Source organism: Chrysoperla carnea, chromosome 4 (genome assembly GCF_905475395.1).
Source record: "Chrysoperla carnea chromosome 4, inChrCarn1.1, whole genome shotgun sequence".
Lineage (NCBI taxonomy): Eukaryota > Metazoa > Arthropoda > Insecta > Neuroptera > Chrysopidae > Chrysoperla > Chrysoperla carnea.
In genome coordinates this window covers 22276808-22298492 of record NC_058340.1, presented here as the reverse complement: position 1 = coordinate 22298492, position 21685 = coordinate 22276808, and the positions used below count along the sequence as shown (strand labels likewise).

The window sequence follows — 21685 nt, the reverse complement described above, 5'->3', positions numbered from 1 at the left end:
TCCTTGGAATATTTTAATTTTTAAGTTTTACTGAAAAAGAGATTTCCATTGACATTAGGAAATTAATGAACGTATTCAAAATAAAACATGGCCGCATTTAGACAGATGCGCTATCTGATGTCGTAAAAATGTACTAATGTATCAATGGCTGTCGCGTTATCTCTGCGAGTTTGAGTGACTTGTAAACATTTTAACATAAAAACGCGTAATTTTCGCGTAATGTTTATTTTAATTCGGTGAGTGTTTCTGTGTAATTAGTGATTCAAGGATGTACTGCAACATAGATAAAAGCCATACAAGTGGGGCTCCGCCGGCGGCACCGACAACTAAAACTGTTAAAGAAGGTAAGAAGTGTTCAATGTGTATTCAAACATTAAAACTTATGTCAATTTTAATTTATAACATTATAATTTGTTTATTTACTAAATGTTAATACACTTAAATATGTTTAACATCAACTCAGTGTAAACGTACTTAAAGAGACATACATTCCGATTTGTTTATAAAAAGTTTGTATATAAATAATTTGGGTCAGTTTTTAAAATACAATAATAAGTCTTATTAATTTAATGATTCAATCAAGCAAATTGTAAAATGACTAATATTGTTTACATTTGATCAATTTGTTATGATTTTGAATAACTTGGTTGTTACACGTAGTTCTAATATTAACAAGTGGTATATTTGTTCTTGATAAATAATTTTTAAGTAATGATTCATTAGTACCTGATTAATGACTTTTAATTTGTCTAATTAGCAATAATTATCAAGTAATTTTATTACATTTATTACGATAAACAGATGTCATGCATTTAACTTTTTTTTTTTTTATATAATAACAATCATTCTTTGAAGTATTTTGGTTCCAATGCATTTCAACAAGCATCTTTAGATTTTGTCTTTTCAAAACATTCAGTGAATGTTATTTGATGAACTTAAACGTAATAATCTTCGTTTATTTAGCATAATAAATCATTGCTTCATGTGCTTGAAATTTTTTAATCTAATTATGAAGTAAATTGATAAGGTGTATTTAATTTGTCTATTATCGATGATTGAGTCATTATTTGATATAAACTCGCTACTTCAAGTACCAAGTTCTAAGTAATCTATTTGAAATGTATAATCTTAATTGGAAAATTAATTTCAAGTTAAATAAACTTCTTCGAAATGTAAAAAAAATCATATTATTTTAATACGAAGCCATTGAAGGCTCCGTAGGACATTATCGTAGAGTAAAGACTAGAAAGCGCTGGCTCTATTTTTAGAAAGTGATTCATTTTCATGCTTCAACCACGTAAGCGGCTGACAAGTAATTATTCAAGTGTCTACTAGAATTAGGAAACATTTCCGAGTTTTTCACGTGGATAACATATAGAACAAATTAGTTAAAAAATTACAATATATAAATATATATATATGTACTTAAATATTGGGAAGATCCTTACGAATCCTATTTAAATAATGCACTAATATTTAAACATATAACATATTGTTTAAATAAAGAATATTTACCTTAATTAGGTAATTAATAGAATTTGAAACTATGAAAATTTCCGCGAGGCGGTGCTGAATACAATTTTTCAAGCAACGAATACTATAAAAGTATTCTATCACGAAATTCGAATTCATTTCATACGGAGAGAGAAATCTATGACCTAAAATATCTCAAAAACTGTTTAATTTGTAACTTTAAGCTCGTTATTGGTACTTTTGCTGAGCATGCTAAGAATTATTTTTTCAGAAATTTTCAGCCAATTAATTTCCACTATAGATTTTATAGCGACCTTGCTGCTGCTATTTTTAAAAACCTATATTTTTCATAGTAAACGTGTCTTGTTATGTTGCGTGAAAAGATATATTATGTTACGTAGGCTCTACAATATTGAACATGTGACTAGCTTACTAGTTCATCGTCTACATAGGTTAACTTGATACAAAGTCTTGTGGATAGCCGCAACAAGTATGCAAATTAGGTATAATTTACTATCAATATGTTTTGTTAACACAATTACCGCCTCCTGTACAACAATCGCCTATTAGTTTTACTTTAAATAAATTTTCGTATAGGGTGTATCTAATAGTTTTGGCGCCGCAAACCGAAATCAGACTGAAGGCCAATTTATTGTCTAGAAGAAGGGGATTATGAGTTTCAGGGCAAGCAGAGTATTATGTCGTGGAAATTTTTTTATGAAGTAAAATTTTTTGTTTAAATTTTTGAGTTTCTGCCATCATAATACGTTTACAACGACCCCAGACTTACTGTCACAATTTTTTCGAACCTCAGAGAACTCCCCGACTGACGATGAAGTGTTCTAACCTAATTTGAATGAGATGTTGTAATGAGATATCAGTTTTATTGTTTTATAACGATTTTCTAATCTGTTACACACTGTATATAAAAGCTTTCTTTAATAGTAATGTACGTAAGATTAGAAACGAAATTAGGTCACGTATTTCTAGTTAATTACAAGTTATTTCCAATAATCTCTCTTTTATGATCTATGGAAAACTATTAAAGAAAATATCTTAAAAATGACACACGCATTATATCTTTATTTGATTTTTTATTACTTACTTATATATTAAAATACTTTTGGTACATGACAGTTTTTCTCAGAACTAAAATGATTTAGCCCTGGAGCCCGTAAGAGTACAACTGCACTTAGACGGATTTTGAAGTTTCGCATATGAATCAATACTATTTAACGATAGGTAGAATATGGACTATGTGTATCCGGGTTTATCCTGGCAGAATTTTTTTTTTTTTACTGGTGGGACAGATATTTTGATCCAGTTTTGAGCAGTCACATCGAGATAAGGATAAAATTTTATTGGCTTTATATATTAAAAATCGGTGTGATAGGCCTTTCTACCACGATAAGAGCTGTCACACCAAATTTTCTTGAAAATAGATAAAATTTGTGATAAAATGGTCTCTTACAAATGAATTTCCATGAAAGTGCAAAATATTTGTAATTATAAAAAAATATTTCTTCCTGGATAAATCTTGGTACACCTAGTCCATATTGTACCTATCGTTAAATAGCATTGATTCATATATGAAATTTCAACCATCAGGGATTGCTTTACTCAGCTGAAATATGCGCACATTTTTCTATTTTTTTAAGTGTAAAATAGTCATAATTCATTTTGTATATCACAAAAGAAGGCTATGAATTGTTTGACATACTATTATAAATTTTTACAGAAATCTTTTTATGGTTTAAAGTAAAATAAAATGTCAGAATAAATTTAATTTTTTTAATTATTTAAAAAAAATATATATTTTTATAATATAGCTCATGTGTTATTATGATGTATGAGCTTTATTGTTGTACAGTTTCATTCAAATCCATTCGCTAGTTTTTGCGTGAAAGCGTAACAAACAAACAAACAAACAAATAAACATTCCTACTTTCACATTTATAATATATAGGGATAATATACTAGCTGTACCCTGGCAAGCATCGCCGTGGGACATGGTGGTTGCATGGAAATGATGATAAGTATCTGCTTACATTTTAGCAATGCATGTCGGTTTACGAAAGATCTATTACCATCTATTTGTTACAAAACTAACAATAACCTTTGAAATACGTATGTCATATTATGATATTCATAACGTACAAAAATATTATTTGAAATAATAAAAAATTCATTTTATATGGTTATGTAAACAATACATAATATTATAGTTTATCTTTAAATGTTTATCAATTCTAAGCATTATATATCACATCTAAAATATATAAAACTGTCTGTATTTAGATTATTTAAATTATCTGTTGGTTATTATGATACGTGATGTGAGATATTATTTCTCTTATATTGTTAGACTAATATAATGTTCTAGCCTATAATCCAATCATCTTAGGATTTCACCTCGGATTCTAACGTAATAAGCTGAATTTTTATACAAACCTTTATTTTGATACTACAAATGTTGTCTCAAAAGTCACAATTGATCATGAGTTCGCGTCCTTAAATATTCAAAGCCAAAGGTCTCAAAATCAGTTTTCGTGAATATTTCACTTATTTTGCTTTTTTGTTTTAACATTTATTATAAAAGTTGCAGTAGGTAAACTTTTCTAAAGACACAATTTGTAGAAAATTTTATCTTCTACAACTTTTATAATAAATGTTAATACGATTGAAGGCAAAATAAACGAAATATTCACAAAAAACTGATTTTCGATACCTTTGACTTTGAATATCTAAGGACGCGAACGCATGACTAATTGTGACTTGTGAGACAACATTTGTACTATCAAAATAAAGGTTTGTACAAAAATTCAGCTTATTCCGTTAGATTCCGAGGTGTGACTTGTGAGACAACATTTGTACTATCAAAATAAAGGTTTGTACAAAAATTCAGCTTATTCCGTTAGATTCCGAGGTGTGACTTGTGAAACGACATTTGTACTATCAAAATAAAGGTTTGTAAAAAAATTCATCTTATTCCGTTAGATTCCGATGTTGACCACTTATTTTGACTAAGATGATTGGGTTACTAGAACATATGGGCGTATTACACTCATTTGAAATTTTTACTGTCTTTGGAAACGTGAATCCTTATTTTTATGCTAAGGCTGAAGTTCAATTCATTGAAAGCTGATAGTTACTCTTAGTTAAAGCTAAAATGCTTTAACGTCAACGTACTTCAAATTGGGAAGGGGTTGTCAAAAAATGGCTCACCAAGTGAGTCAATATTACTTGTGAACTGGAAGGCTTAAGCGATCAGCTTGTTTGCCGCCTAGCTATTGCCTTGTAATAGCTGGAATGAGTTTTCGAAAATTTACATTGGCATTATTCAATAAGTTATTGAGAAAAGATCGGAACTTTTCTGCTATCTTTAAGGATAATACGACTAAGGTCAACAATTCACTCTCATACATATACCTTAATGATCATAGCTTGTACTTGGCACACCGCAGTTACTTGACAGTTGAACAGGTCACCTTAGATCTCGATTTTTAAAGTAAATTCTACAACCCATTTTTCCCTCGTTCCCAGATCTATCGATCTAGACAAGTTCACCCTTGGGCTTAATAAAGCTTTCATCTTCCTTTACCATTTTGGTTTAAAGATCAGATCTTTAAACGGAATGTAAATTTTGCTACAGAAAGTCCGTAATATAGAACGTTTTAATTCACAATAGTAAGCTGGTATAAAACCTTAACTGTCTTTGGGAAGAAAAGGGAACTGATTTACTTTCCCCGCTTGGTACAAGGCTAAAGTGGTTTACATGATGATAAGACAATTTTTACCATAAATGAATACAGTACAGTACATTTATGTATGAATACTGTACTCTTACAAATTCTGCCGGTCTACGCAGTGCTGAACATAAAAGCCTTAAAAAAATAATACCTCACTCATTAACTTTTCCTAGATTTTTGGCTTGAACAAATACATTTTTATTCTGCTATAGTGATTATTTGTAACCCGGGATTAAGTGCATCCATATGCTCTTTTCTATACACCTATATAATTATAGCACAAAACTACAATGACTTTAAAATAACATTGCAATAACAATAACAATATGCAAAACATTTAATATTATATTGAATTTGTTCGAATATGCATTTACACTAATATTATTATGGTAATAGAAACGTGTGACGTTTTGATTTCTTTGTTAGCTTCATTGTAAGGCCAGTAATACATGTGCTAATCAAGTAGCATTAATTAGATTTTCTAGCAATGTTAATAGACAGATGATGGATTAAGATATTTTTCGACCATCATCCTCAAAAAATTATAAGTTACAAATTTTTTGCCACCCTTAAAATAAATTATAAGCTACAAATTTCATCCAACGTTCAATGAGATTGATTGGCTCGAATCTTAAGGACAATATATTTGAGCTTAATCGATTCACAACTTTTTAAGTTTTTGAAGAACATCTCTTTGAACCCCTATTTCAACCCCTTAATCTACTATATTATGCATGTATTATACATAAATACCTTTCTCTTGAATTCTTACTCTATTTATTAGAAAAAACCGCATCTAAATCCATTGCGTAGTTTTAAAGATCTTAGCATACATAATTAGTTGGGACAGACAGCCGGATTGAAGCGATTTTGTTTTATACTATTAATTGATTTTGATTAGTTGTGATATATATTTGGGAAATCAATTTTGTAAATTAATTTTCTTGAAGAATTAATATACTTTTGCTATAAACAGTAACATAAATCAAAGTTTTCTAAGAATTCATCCTGTGCTATTCTACGGGAATAGAACGTTGGAATATGTTTGAGCATCTTGTCTGCCTGTTTCAAAATACGACGTTTTTCGGTTAAATGTTTTTTTAATTTGAGCCCTGTGAAGCTGATGTCTCGAGAATCATAATTTGAAACGGATTTTAGCGAGTGCCTTAGTTGGTTAAACCTTAAACAATTCCGTACGTGGGATGTCTTTACAACGAAACTTAATTTAATTGACTGGTGTAGTGCATGATATATCCCTTGAGAAGGTGTAATCAAAAAGTGGTAAACCACATATATGATATCACATTGGATCTCCGCATTCAACCCACCTTCTGACCTATAGCCAGTGTTTTCGTTTTAATCAGATTCAAATTATTATAAAATAAAGTTATAGAAAATTGTTTAATACAAATTTGTGTTACGGCTAATACGCCTGAGCGTAAATTTTTTACATTAAAAAAGATTATTTTACAATTCCATATTAAATTTTTTTTTTATTGTAGAATTCATTAAATAATATAATTTACTATCACCGAAGAATTAATTGGCCAATAAATGGTCAATTAAAAAAGACAAAAAAGAAATTGTAAAGGCATTTAATAGTATGAGACATTAAAAGTGAGTTCAAATTGATGAAGCATATATTAATTATGCACAATAAAGAGGAAATCAAGCATAAATCATACTAGCTGACTCTGGTGATGGAGGCTATTGCTGCTGCATCAAATTATATTGTTCATGAATACACTGCCGTTAAAAAGTTTAAGAACTCTTCCACTTATATTATGCACCTTTTGTTTTCTATATACTGTAGAATCACGTTAACTTAAACCTCGATAACGTAAAACCCTAGCCTCTATAAATTAATAAATTTAAAAAAATAGAAAGCCTCTATAACCTAAACGAATAATTTGGGTAACACTTCCCTTGGTTTTTAACTTTTGGAGATTCTATTGTATTTTAAAATCATGGGTATAAAATTCGAAAAAATTTCACTGATAATTTTTCACAAATATCAATTCCTAACTGTTTGAATTTCCACCCATTTTTGGGAAATTTTTTGTTCTAATTTTAAAGAATCCACTATATAAACACAGTCAGCCTATCCAATACAAAAGAATATTAAAATCGTTTCATAATCAGCGATGATATAGCATAAAATACACACACAAAATAAAAATAAAAACAAGTGAAAACAAACAGTTGACTGAGTTAATTGTTGAAATACCATGTATAGATAGTGGTGATTATGTAATCATTTGTTTTCTACGTCATGTAATCATGCAAAGATAGCCACTCTTACATAGCCACACATGCACTGATATTAACATATAATACATACTATATAATTTGCGCCCTCACGGGTAAACAGTGTTGTATACGAAAAAATTTTCAAACAAAAGTTTTTTTTTTATAAGGAATATTTTTTACTTTTAAACTTTTGTTTTATCTCCTACAGACCCAGGACCCAATTGACCTTTGTTGCTCGTTTACGAACTCGACCTTACGTTTAACGTCCTTAACACGTTATAAAAATTTCAGCTTGATATCTCTTTGCGTTTTTGAGTTATCGTGCTTACGGACAGACAGCTAAAACACTCCAAAATTCAACACCCTGCAGCTAATTGTTTTTGAGTTATTCAAGATAGTACAAATTTTCATTATTCGGCGTTAAAAGTTCTGATGGAAAACAACTAATGGTTTTGAGTTAATAACATAATAAATACAGGGTTGCTCAAAATGCATATTTCCGTTGAGCAAACAACATCAATTTTTGTCGCAACTACATTACTTTTATTTTGTACAAGGAAGTGGAAACAAAAAAAATCTGTACTTCATAATTGTTGTCCAAACTTTTGAATTATTGTGTTTATGTGTCTTGTGTGGGTTGATATCTTGTTATGAACAAATATTTCATGTTACGAGAGAAACGATAGTTGACTCTTCATATAATCTTTTAGTGAAGCAAATAAATGTCAAATCCTAGTGAACTGAAACATATATTATAAATATATAGTGAACGACTTTCTGACTATGACGAATTATCATATCAGTTGTGCATGGTATGCTTCATATTCCAGTCTATATGATGTCCTAGAATTATTAAGATCGTTTGTTTTTAGTTAAAGCTTCGGAAAGACATTCAAAAACGAGACTAGGTACTTTCAATAAACCGAATTTCTTTTGAAATCCAATGTCTCACACATATTTCACTCACCTAGTCTCATAATTATTTTAACCGCTATTGTTAGATCTCAAACTTCTTTACATTTTTAATAAAATTTTCAATGAAGCTTTTTCGATGTCCGAAATTTACTGGTACATTATCCAAATTGGCGGGAATAGTTAAGCCCAAGAATTGGAAAGCCCATTTTGGTTTTTTGTTTCTTTTGCAGTTCTATAAAGTGTAAAACATTATTTATGAACAAATATTAAAGTCCACGAATGATAATCTCTATAAATAACTCAACACTTTTTCCCAGGGATCAATTTCAGCAAATTTTCTTCCTCGATGATATTTTTCATGGTTTGCTTTTGCAGGTATTTATTTTGCGATACACGGTATCTTTTAGAAGTACATCTAGATAAATTGGTTTTTGCCAGGTACATTAATGGTTGGATGTCTTGGTTAAGTTGTGTATCTCTATCGCTTCCCTATTGCTATATATAATAAATGTAAAAGTAAGGTTGTTTTTTATGCTTTCACACAAAAACTACTGAATTGATTTGAATGAAACTTGACAATAATATAGCTCATACATCATAATAACACATGAGCTATAATTTATAAAGATATATTAAAAAGAAAAAAAAATTATTGTTTTGATACTTCATAAAACGGGGTGGAGGTACAATTTATGGACATCTGTTCTACCAATCTACCAAAGTTATCAGACATACTTCTTACATTTAAAAATAATTTGAAAACTGATTATTTTTACAGTGCAGATAAGCACTCACGAATAATTTCCAACAATTAAAAGTTTATGGGTACATAAATAATAGATAGATTTACTCAAAAACTGGGTACTTAATCGACTTGAAAAATTATTTCACGTATAGAAAAGCTTCATTATCAGCGAGTAATATGGGCTGTTTCAAATAATTAGGATTCCGCACCAAAATAATAAAATCGATGAAATTGTGAACAAAAGGAGGGTTTGGGACGGCATATGAAGTGAAGGTTATGTCACAATAATCTTTGTATTTTAAATTGAAGTTGTCTAGCGAAATGGGTGGTTCACAGCTAGTCGGTTCTATATTTTAATAATAGTTAATAATAGTTACTGCAATGAAGTTTGTTTCTGTCATTTACCGAAGGTGGTAGTCGTATCCTACTATAGAAATGGATCTTTTGTTTCCTGTAGACCCTGATTTGGTATTACTGAACCTTGTATCATATTAAATATTTATAATAATTAAAAAAAATTCTTTTTGCAAAATAAAATGTATTTAATTCTATCTGAAGTCTTCGAATTTTGATCGTAATAAAAACGTTAGAACTTAACAGGTTGGCTGATAAGTCCCCGGTCTGACACATAGATGGCGTCGCTAGTATTAAATGCATATTATTTTTATATAGTACCAACCTTCAAATGATTCGTGTCAAAATTTGACGTCTGTAAGTCAATTAGTTTGTGAGATAGAGCGTCTTTGTGAAGCAACTTTTGTTATTGTGAAAAAAATGGAAAAAATGGAATTTCGTGTTTTGATAAAATACTGTTTTCTGAAGGGAAAAAATACAGAGTCCGGAAACTCATTATCAAGCCAAGTTTTTGCTTCCACTGTATTTTTTCCCTTCAGAAAACAGTATTTTATCAAAACACGAAATTCCTTTTTTTCCATTTTTTTCACAATAACAAAAGTTGCTTCACAAAAGACGCTCTATCTCACAAACTAATTGACTTACAGACGTCAAATTTTGACACGAATCATTTGAAGGTTGGTACTATATAAAAATAATATGCATTTAATACTAGCGACGCCATCTATGTGTCAGACCGGGGACTTATCAGCCAACCTATTATTGTGAAAAAAAAACAAATAAACTATATATGGACAGATAAATGAGCAATACGGTGGAAGTAATAGTAATCCACGTGAAAGACATTAAGCTTTACTCACATAAGTATAGTTTTACAGCGGAAAAAGCATGTCGTAAAGTATATTACGAACGTAAACAAACATTTTTAAATGAAAACAAGGATAAAGAAGATGAAATATTATGATGTTGTGTCGTGACACTTCCAGCATTTCTGTGATTTCCAATACCTCGTAAAAACTTGTTATGATTTGTTAGAGTTTTTTTATTAGGGTTTACACAGGAATTTTATATACGTTGTTCTTAACCCTCAATGTACAACGTAAGGTGAACGATTTATGTGTTCTAGTTTTTTACGAGTTGTTATACTTTTTATTAACATGTGCAGAGGAATTTTCTTTATATTCGTTGTTTTTAATCCTAGTGAAAAGTACAAAGTAATATGGAATTTTTGATGTCGAATTTGCCACATTACCCATAAAATTGTAAAAGTAGACTTTAAACATAACAAAAATTTGATAGTTATATGAAAATTGATTAAAAAAGAAGTTATAAGCATTGCCAGTTTGTTTTTTGAAAAGCAAAGTTTTATATGTAGCCTCTATGGCGATATCGTGCAATGACGTCATTAGTCGATATTTCCCTCTTTGTTTAATTAGGAATTTTAAACGTTCATATTCTGCGCATTTTTAAAGATTTTCAAAAACCAACTTCACTTTTGAGAACTGAGAATTATTCATCTTAGGTGATAAAAAAAACCAAGTCAACATCCTCATTCAGATATGAATTTCCGATTACTTACTAAGATAATGCGGTGTTACATACTTTCAAAAAGGTTTAAATTGTAAAGGAAATAATTTCTAATGTAGACTAATGGTTAAAATTATTGTTATTTTCATTGTCTTAAAAAGTGACAAACGCCTTTTTTTAATTTCAAAAAATTTATAAAAACGGTCACATATTTCATAGAATATTGACAATACTCTTACATTCAATACTGAGGTAGTATTGTAAATACGTTATCTCATTTTTCTGCTGATTAAGAACAAATAAAAAAAATGGAATTGGTTAAGTGTAAAAATATGAGATTTAAGATTCCGTGGCTCTAGGTAAAAAATTCTTCTACGGAATGATATTTGAATTTCAAATTTCACAGAAATAATAGTATCGACCGTTAGCTGCTAGAATTGTTTAACAAGTTACGTAATATTTTTCCGAGAGATATTTATCACAGATTTCGAAGATACTTTCATTAGAACAAATTTTCTGGTCAAATCGAAAAGCAAGGTGGAGTCGAGAGAAAGATATGAAATTTAAGTTTACTTTTTGCTTTGTGGAATGCTAATGTCTGATTTTAAGAATATACTATTGTGGGGTGAAATAAAATAAACTCAAAGCTGAAAACATTTTGTGTTTCTTCATTTTGTGCAGAAACTTAACCAGCGCAGAACGCGAGAAAAACGACAATAATAGAAGTAAACCGATCCTGACTCTAAGGCCTTACACCGGTGCAATGCAATTGCAACCCACAACACGCAACCTGCAATGCAATTGCAACACAACTGCAGCCTGCAATGCAATTGCAACGCAACCTCATCGACAAATTATTTCTGGTACTTGTCATCATCTCACAAGTTTATTCTTTCTGCAATCTACATAAAAAGGCCGCGCTTTGTTGTTGCGTATTAGTATTTGGGGAAACGCAAAAAGGTCAGTTTATTGTTTTGGCACATTAATTTGTGAAAGACGACGTAAAACTGTAATAATAAACACTGAAATAGAGAATCGAAAAACCAGCAAAAAGACTATCCAAGTTAGACGAGAGTTGACACGCAATTGGATAGCCAAGTTATTATAGGTTGTATTTTTCGAGTTAATAACGTACCATTACATCAATGCTCAATACCATTAGGTCAATGCTAATACAACTTTTGTTTAAGTCGGATCGCAGTAGCGCTGTGTCGATAGAAGTTTTACCTAATTTTGATTCGGAAATTGTTGTAAAACGACTAAATATTCAAAACAGATCTTATTCTCATTTGTGTTTTCCAATTGGAATCCGGTTTGTATTTTATGTATGTGTACGGTATGCTAAACATGAAAATACAACCTCTCAAGAAAAAACACACAATCTCATAGTTCATTTCACAGTTTTTCTTAGACATGATGTAGACAAGGGACGTAGAATAATATGTTTTATAAAAGTAAGTAACTAGATTTGTGTTGGCATTACGACAATAATGTTGATGATGATGACTGTTGGTGTTTGTTATGTTGTGGACCCATGATGTGTCGACACAACACACAACAACATAACGTAGGGGAGACTGTAGTACCAGGTTAAAAATTGTTTATTTATGTGTATAATTTTATTTTAAAGCCATTTTAAAAATATAATAATAGAAATAGCCGCTCTTTAGCGCATTTCATTTCTACTTTTATGTAATGGAACTATAATCCTTATCACACGTTATGATTTATTTGCTGGTTGGGAGGTAAGACAAAAAAATGCTACAAGTAAAAACTACCCCAAAATCCGACATGTAGGTTACCTTGGAAACTAAAACTTTTTTAATCCATTCAACTTGCCATGAACTTTTAGAATATGCAAAAATATTTTACAATCTGTCAATTTGTATCTTTTGTCCAAAATTTATGTTTTTTCATTCAAAAAAATGAATTATCAGAAGTTATTTAAACATAATAATGATAATTTAAAGTAAGTACAAGGAAATTTTATGTTATGTTATAATAAATATTTTGATAAAACAAATTGTGGATATTGTACGCACATATTGTGTTACTACTAAATCAGAAGTCTTTTTTAAACTTATATTACAATTATTTCAAAGAGCATAAAGTTAAAGTAGCTATAAAATTTAATTCTTTAAACAATAAAACAAGTATTTGACTTCTTAATACATTTTCAGAATTACCAACGTACAGAAATGCAAAAAGTATCGAGATAAAAAAAAACAAAACAATTAAAAGAAACTAATTACATTAAACCTGCAAGGCCACAAATCTAATATTTATAACTAATTACCACAAAACTAATATTTGCAGCTAATTAAAATTACTAAAAGTTATTTGTATTTTCAAATAATTTTTATTCTGTTGTATATGTCTAATTTTTTCGGAATTGTGTTTTTTTTATAGCAAATTGGCTAAAAATCGGCTACAAAAAAATCGAAGCAAATCTGAGTAAAGAAGTAAGCGCTACATTTATAATGTACGAAGATACCGGGTGTACCACTTGTATGTGTCTCTTGTACTGCCCGCCAAAAACAGCGATTTTGGTAGAATATATGCAAAACATAAAACATTATTGTCAATTTTTAAATGAACGGTAGAAGATAATTGTTTTCCTAGAATGAAATTTCTATTTTACTTGAACAAAAAAGCCCATGGAAAATTAATTATTATTTCGATTGCTTTCTTTCTAGCTAGTAAACTTATCTATCAAGAAACTAAAGTGATTAAAGGTACATTGCATATCTGATGAGGTACTACACTTAACCTTAAATATAAACACAAATACGGTCAGTCTATCCGTCATGGTTGGTCTCTACATATGTACTGTCATGCCAGTCCTCCCACCGTTTATTACGTCTATGGTTCGCGTATGTTTTGCCAATTGAAGGCTATTTGCTCTATCACATACAACACAGTTTGTTGACCGTCTCTCATATACACATTTTTTTTCTTATTTTTATTTAATAACTTTATTTATAAGTTGATTATTATTTCCTTTGCTAAATTTAGTGAAGCAACTTTTATCAACTCCATTTGTTATGTGCATTTGTTTTTAATATGAGACTTGCATGACTAGTAATTCCCTCTGTATTATGCACTCACAAATAATATAATCAAATAAATAAGCGAGTAACGTTGCGTAGGGTTGTAGATATAGTAAACAATGTCTAAAAGTAGACACTGGTAGAGAAGCTACAGTGTCGTTTTATATAATAGGCAAAGTAGACATTACCTACAAGCCCCCACTAATAAATTTCGAAAAAGGAAAAACTAGGTAATTACATTATTATACTAATAATTTATCAATACTTAAAGCACAAGATTGTTAAAAATTGCCAGCGAGATGATCCAAGGGGCTTGAAATGGGAAGGTTACTAGTTTTAGTCTCAGCATTAGATTCTCAGTCTCAGCATTTCAAACTATCGTTGAAATAACTGGTGCATTGATTGATATGGATAAGAATGCTATAATTGTGAAGGTATTTTATTATTATATCATATTCTTCTATGATATGCAGAAAAATGTTGCGATAATTAATATTGAAAATCCAGTTGCAGGTGCATAATGTTCGAATTCCCTGCCCTTTCATTTATCCGCGTTATGAATGCTGCCTGTGTACTAAAAAAATCGAGGTAAAATTCGGCATTTAGATTCATTTAATATACAATTTGTAAATGAAGTTTAAAAATCATCGACGAAAATTGCAAGCCTTTCTACACCAGATATTGGGAGCGCTGGGATATAATACGTAAGAAAATAATCAATGTAGAAAGTAAAATCTTCAAATTTTCATCAGATATGGAGGATAATTGCAGGCAATGTCCTAATAAACATTCGCGTACACATAAAAACTCATAGAAATCGATTCACATTCAATTAGGAACTAAGCTGCTAAATTCTTGCTAACACATTCATGAGTTTAGGTTGCTTAACATGAGTTATTAAGACTGCCGAAGCAGTACTGGCGAAATGCATGTCAGGTACATCGTATTCATCATATTCACGCAATCTATTGGATCGATATAAAAAGGTTTTACTGTAAAATGTAGGTATTATTAAATTACGATTATATTTGCAGTATAAATTCGTAATTTTATTTTGTTTTAATGCCGGCGTATTTTTTATTTCTGTATTTTTTGCTAGGCTAAGTGTTTTTGGTTTTACTCTTTTATATCTTATTACCTTTGACTTAACCTATTTCCAAGAACTGATCCAGAAAAGTCGTTATTTGATAACGATAGTTAACCCTAATGATTTGTTAATGATAGTTAACCCGTCAGTACTCGCGTTATTTTGCTCACATATATAACAGTTTTAAAAAATATTTTTTTCGATAGATGAGAATTTCTCTGATCACAAGAGTGAAAATGTAAGCAAAAAATATTAACTTCGAAAATTTTCGGACCTATTCGCGTTAAAAATATGATGAAATTAGTTCAAATGAATTTAATTGTTATTATTTCTCTGTCTAATAATAAATTTATATAAAATTATGTAGGTAGAGGCTATGATTTACAAAGTTCAAGAATATTTAAAGCGCGAAATATTGCTGACGAGTGCTGACTGGTTAAAAACTGGCTTCAAAAGATTACCTTTCTTTTCTTCATTTCTAATATCTAAAATTTAGAAATAGGGGGCGAAATTTTGTAGAAAAAGTGTTAATAGTTTATACAAAGTATTAAAATCTTAGTTCATTTATCGATGTTTACACCCATCCCAAAAATTGGTTATCAGAGATAATAATCTATAAAAAGTGTAGGTCTCACGATATAATAATTTTATCTAACAAAAATTATGGTCAATAAATATACTATTTTTGCAAAAGGTAAGTGTACTGTTTATTGATTTCGTGTCAAAATACAATTTTTTGCCTATATATACATTTAACCAAAATTTATGAGGATTTTCAATATTCATTCTCCACAATGTTCAATAATAATAAAAAACAATCAATAAATACATTACAATACATACGTGTAGCGGCTGCCTCTCTTAAAAATAAAAACATGCCCTGTTGTCTGTTCAATTAATGGGTTTGAATGTTTTTGTTAATATAAAATACTATAAAACCTCTCATTCCAATCATAGGCTATAAAATATGATATTCTCTGTTAAAACAGGAAATGATTAATATATTTTAATATTAGAAGTGGATATATGGTGAATAGTAGAGATACTAGGATATAGAACTGAAATGAAATTATTATGTTAAAACCTACGAAACCTAGATTTTTCAGCTAAACTTACTTCTTTTGCTTTTAGCAAGAACGTAAAAATGGTTTGTTTTTTACGAATTGATACTTTCTGACATATTTATATAATATGTCAGAAAAACGCTGATTGAAATATTAGTGATGAGCGATTTCTAGATCAACACCAAGACCATAGTACTCTTGGTCTTGATGATTGAATCTAGGTATTGGTTTTGCATTATTCGTTTTAGTCTTGGTCTGGATCTTGCAGAGTTGAGTCTTGGTTTTGATTTTAGTCTTAATAGTCTTAGTCTTGATCAATTTAATATTATTTTTGATCTTGAATCAATCTTGTTTTGAACTTTCGATTGGGTCCTTTTGTATTTTTACAAATTTCGACTTCTTAATTTTAATAATCATAAAAAAATTATTAATCAATTATCTACATAAAAAATTGATAAAAAAATTTTCTTATCTTATCTTATCTTATTTATATAAAATCGTAAAATTGAAAAATCAAAGTTTTTCACCCAAATTGTGTTATACCGAAAGTTAGTAGATAGGTTTTTGTTTTGTTCTTCATTTCTCTGGGTTTACTTAAAATACGAAAAATTTACTTAGGTATACTATAAAAGCCCTTGGAAAAAGTAAGGCTTTTCATTAATTATTTTCAACGATAAATTTGATAAAATAAGTCTTTCTTCTTCTCTAAGTTCCTTGCTCAAATAAGTCTTGCTGAGTTGGGTCTTGATCATAATCTTAATTCATATTGTCGAAGTGGTACTATACTGGTTTTGGTCTTGAAAAATTTGCAAGACCGACACTAATTTTTCTCATCACGATAAAATATTATACCAAGACTGCCGAAATCGGAGACTCGTGACACTCTCTACTTGACCAGTCAATTAAAGCTGGAACAAAATTTCTTGCAAGAGTATTTTAATCTTCCCAGGTCTTATACTTAAAACTATCAAAGATAGGTTATATTAGATTATAGCATATATTCGAGCACAAGGCTTATTAAAACACTAGATTAAAACATTAGGAATATCTGTGAAGTACACATGAAGTACAAGTACATAGTTTCTGAATCTTGGGTTCCTCCAACGAGTCATGAAACTTTTGATGCGTTTTAAGACTATCGAGCATGTAGGTAATCTTTGAGCTTAAATATACAAATTGCTGTATAAGAAACTTATTCTGTTAGAAAATGTAATCTTATCTCAATAATTGTAGCTGAAAGAGAAGCAAATGATAAACTTTTCATTCAAATTAGTTGCTAATTTGGGGGAAAATATTCGTTATATAAGCGAATTATTTGGTACATATCTTTTCCTAATAATTCAATGCATGGTGTAATTTAACAAATTGAAAGGGTTATAAATATTACAGTTATTGCCACACATTTTATTTTATATAATAATAATAATAAAAACGAATTAATAATTTTCACCAATAATTCTAATCGTTTTTATTTTGTATACCTATGAGCTTAAATGTGTTACTATATGTTGATATATGTGCTAATGAAAAATAATATCTAAAACCATTGAACCATATTCATATCGACTCATAATAATACCATCATACTGTTAACTCTACGCGTAATACTAAAAGTGGTGTTGATACATTTTATGGCCATAAAACGTAAAGATATGCCGAAAATTTCGATTTGGACCAATTACAAGAACTTCTCTATACTAGGCACTTAAAAATACATTTTGTTTGCTGCCTACAATACTAAATAAGTTAGACACTCTTAGTTATCAGTGTGTAGAATTCGATTCTTGAATAGATAATAATCCTGATATCAAATTGGCCATATTACCCATAAAAATGTAAAACTAGACTTGGTTCCATGACAAAACTTGAAAGTGAAATTAAAATTGATTACATTCAAAGGTTGCCTATCTCCTTTTAGCAATACAAAGTTTTATACGTAATCTCCATGCGATACCCACGTATGACGTTAATAGTGGGTATCCAATTCTTTGTTTAATTAGGAATTTTAAACGTTCATATCTTGCATACTATTAAATTTTTTTAATAACCAATTTCACTTTTCTGTACGTGAATTCGTTTTCCGATCCCCTATTACTTCACGATTTTTAAGGAGTTATGAGATTGGAGGTCAATTTAATCACTTCTTTTAATGTCTTTAAATGTAGATTTCGACCTACAGAACTATTAAAATAAAAAGTGAAGATAAACAATTGAGTTAATTATTGAAATACCCTGTATAGCCTGTAAAACTAATTATTTGAAGCTACCCACACATGTTTAACTTTTTAGCTTATATAGTTTTGGAGAAGCAGGAAACTACAGGGCGTTCTATTATTGATTGCAGATCTTACAGAATAAGCTCATAGAGATGAAGATGAAGTATAAAATTATTACCAATTTTCGATCTGAGGCCTACTTTGCGAGATATACATAAAATAAAAACATTCAAAAAATACCTAATATAAAATACATACATAAAATAAAATAATCAACATAGCATTTCTGAATAAGTTGACTCACCATCAGTTTAGTTTATTGTATGCATATTGATATAATATAGTAGTGGGAATGGTCGTATCTATGTACAATGTAATACATCCTACTGATTCTCCTTCTCTTATTATTATTATTTCTTAGTTTATGTAATAATACAATACTATCCTTCAAAATTTTATTGGACTGTGATTCGATAAAGTTATTTACTTTTTATTAAGATTATATTAATTTTTTTGTTAATTATTTCGCAAAGTAAGCTTAAGATCGAAAATTGGTAAATAACTTTTTCCTTCGTCTTTATGAGCTTATTATGTAGGCCAACGATCTGCAGTCCATAACAGAAGTTGTATATCTCTTACAGTTTACAAAATGGGTACCGCTGACTCCACTTGACCTATATTACTCATGTACGATCTCAAATTTACGTTTTACATCCTGAACAAGTCATAAAAATTTCACATTGATATCTATTTTCGTTTTTGAGTTATCGTGATCACAGGCAGACAGACATAAATTGACTAATTAGGTGATTTTATAAACACCAATACCAAAATTTTGATTTTAGCACTAATATTTCTAAACGTTACAAACTTGGGACTAAAATTAGTATATCTTGATATATATTTCATGTAGTAAACTAAAATAAAAATGATTGAGGATTCCTACCTTATCAACAATCCTCTTTATGCGAGTATAGATATTAAGGACCATAAAATAACATACATTTTAGGAATAAACTAATTTCATATCATAATAAAATTAAGTAATTCAAATCGATTAAAACAAGGCCACATAATAATTTCTATATAGTAGGAAAATAATCATTATTGCATACACGACACACCCATAAAAAGGATTAAGAGAAAATTAAGGATATCTAAACATAACCCATAATAATATTAAAATCCATTACATAATACATAATACACCAACTGTATTATCCCCATACAAAAATAATTCAGACTCAAACTGTAATAACAATCCAATGAACGATATTTATACATTACATTGTTGAATCTTATAAATAAAATAAACACATTGCAGATACTGCCCTATGGGTAATAATAACATTTAATGGGCTTTTGTTTCCTTTAATTTTTTTTCAAGTTAGTTATTGTAAATAAATATAATATGTTAGTGGGTTTTATTGACTGATACGAATTCAGAAGATTGTAATAAAAATTTATAAAACATAAAAAATACGCGAAACTCATTTTGTTTGTTAAGAATATCGAATGAAGCATGTAACTATGTCATCCTTCATCTAGGAGGGTTCCAGAATAAAGAAATTATCCTGGAGATGCACTACTTCAATATACTCCTTTCTAAGACTTACGTGCTGCCATGTTAATCGGAAAATCAAGATCTTAAATGATTTTCAATTGGAAACAAGTGAAATTTACAAAATTTAAACAACCCCGACATATTTTCGGATGCGGAACTCTAAACTCGCACATTAAAATTACTGTTCAACCTAAATCAAACAATCAGAATCGGTTCATCCATTTAGACGCTACGATGTCACAGACGGGGGTTAAAAATGGTTTCAGATATCAATATAATTTTTTCAAATTTTTGTCATTGGATCATGGTATTTTTATTTAAAAGTGATTTCATGTGAAAATGTGGGTCTATCGTAAAGAGGTAAAAAGGTCTATGTTACTATGGGACAAAAAGGGTGCTTTGTTAAATGATCAATACATACTTGAAATTTTGAGAGTGGCTTTTTTTTTTGGCCAAACTTCTCTACGACTTTTTTCGAAAGCTACCAGTCTGAAAAAATGGAGCAGGGAATTTGTCGGACAGTATGGCCACTCGATAACATTAATAATTATTAAAAAATAAAATATTTTGTCTGACTAAAATACTGCACCGATGAGCTTAGCTATCACCTCCAACATGGCGTACTTGAGTTTTTTTGTTTTGAATACATACATGGTTCACTTGTGCTGACTTGAATAATGATTATTGTTTTAAAGTGGTCATAGTGTCCGACAAATTCAATGCCACGTATTTTCAGACGGATAGCTCAAATATGCCGTTATCATGCTCATTTGAAAGCGCAGCACTTTCGAAAAAAGTTGTAGAGAGAAGTTTGATAGACTCACCAAAAGTAGGCCACTCAAGTTTCAAGTATGTATTAATAATTTAAAATGCACCATTTCAGTCCTACGATGTATATCACTTTTTTTTTTCTTTTTTTTTTCAAATGCGACAATCTGATTTCAAGTAGATCCATTATTTCATAATAATTTCGATGCTACATCTAAAATTTTTTACATTAAATCATTTTTAAATACAAATGCCATGATCTAAAATCTAAAATTAAAAAAAAAAATGGATATCTTATACCGTTTTGTTTTCATTTCTAATTAAAAATGTATAAACTAAATTAGATCACTCTATATAGTATTAATCCTGATTTACCTTCCGTTCTCATACATTTACGCTTTCTCAATTATTCTGATGTCGACATAGAAATACGTTACTAATTCTTTAAGGAGAATAAGACAAGCAATTAAGTGCTAAGTGCAGTATGTTTTAGAAATGTAATTGAAACAAATCGAAATATATTTATTTGCAATATTGTCCCAAACAAAATAAAAGTATTATTATAATTTTGTTTTGGTTATTTTTAACATAAACATAATTGTCTCACGTTCAAACCATAAATTTTGTACGTCACATAGTTTATTGGAATATTCTATGTAAACAAAACACAAATTGTGTCCAGTTTTCTGTTTATGCAGACCAGACATTCGCTATTTTCAAAACTCTCAATATATAGTAATTACTATTTTACGTGCTTTGGTTTATTAACAATTTTCGTAATAGACCAGCCAATTCGATTCAATTTTCATATGCCAATTTGAAATATATTCCTTTTCTAATCTGCCAATATGAAATATATTCATTTTCTAATCTCCAATAGTATGAGTACTAATTATTCATATCTTTCGGAATCTTCGAACTCA

At 29.5% G+C, this 21685-nt stretch overlaps 1 protein-coding gene across 2 annotated transcripts in view; it reads left to right on the top strand.

Annotated features, from left to right (window-relative positions):
• Positions 1–126: 126 nt before the first annotated feature.
• Positions 127–21685, top strand: part of LOC123298430 (cyclin-dependent kinase 14) — a 420696-nt gene continuing 399137 nt past the window's right edge. For both annotated transcript variants that reach the window (XM_044880428.1, XM_044880427.1), the window contains exon 1: positions 127–344. In XM_044880428.1, coding sequence (XP_044736363.1) covers positions 269–344 — 76 coding nt within the window. In that variant the 5' untranslated portion in view covers positions 127–268. The remainder of the gene's footprint in view (positions 345–21685) is intronic.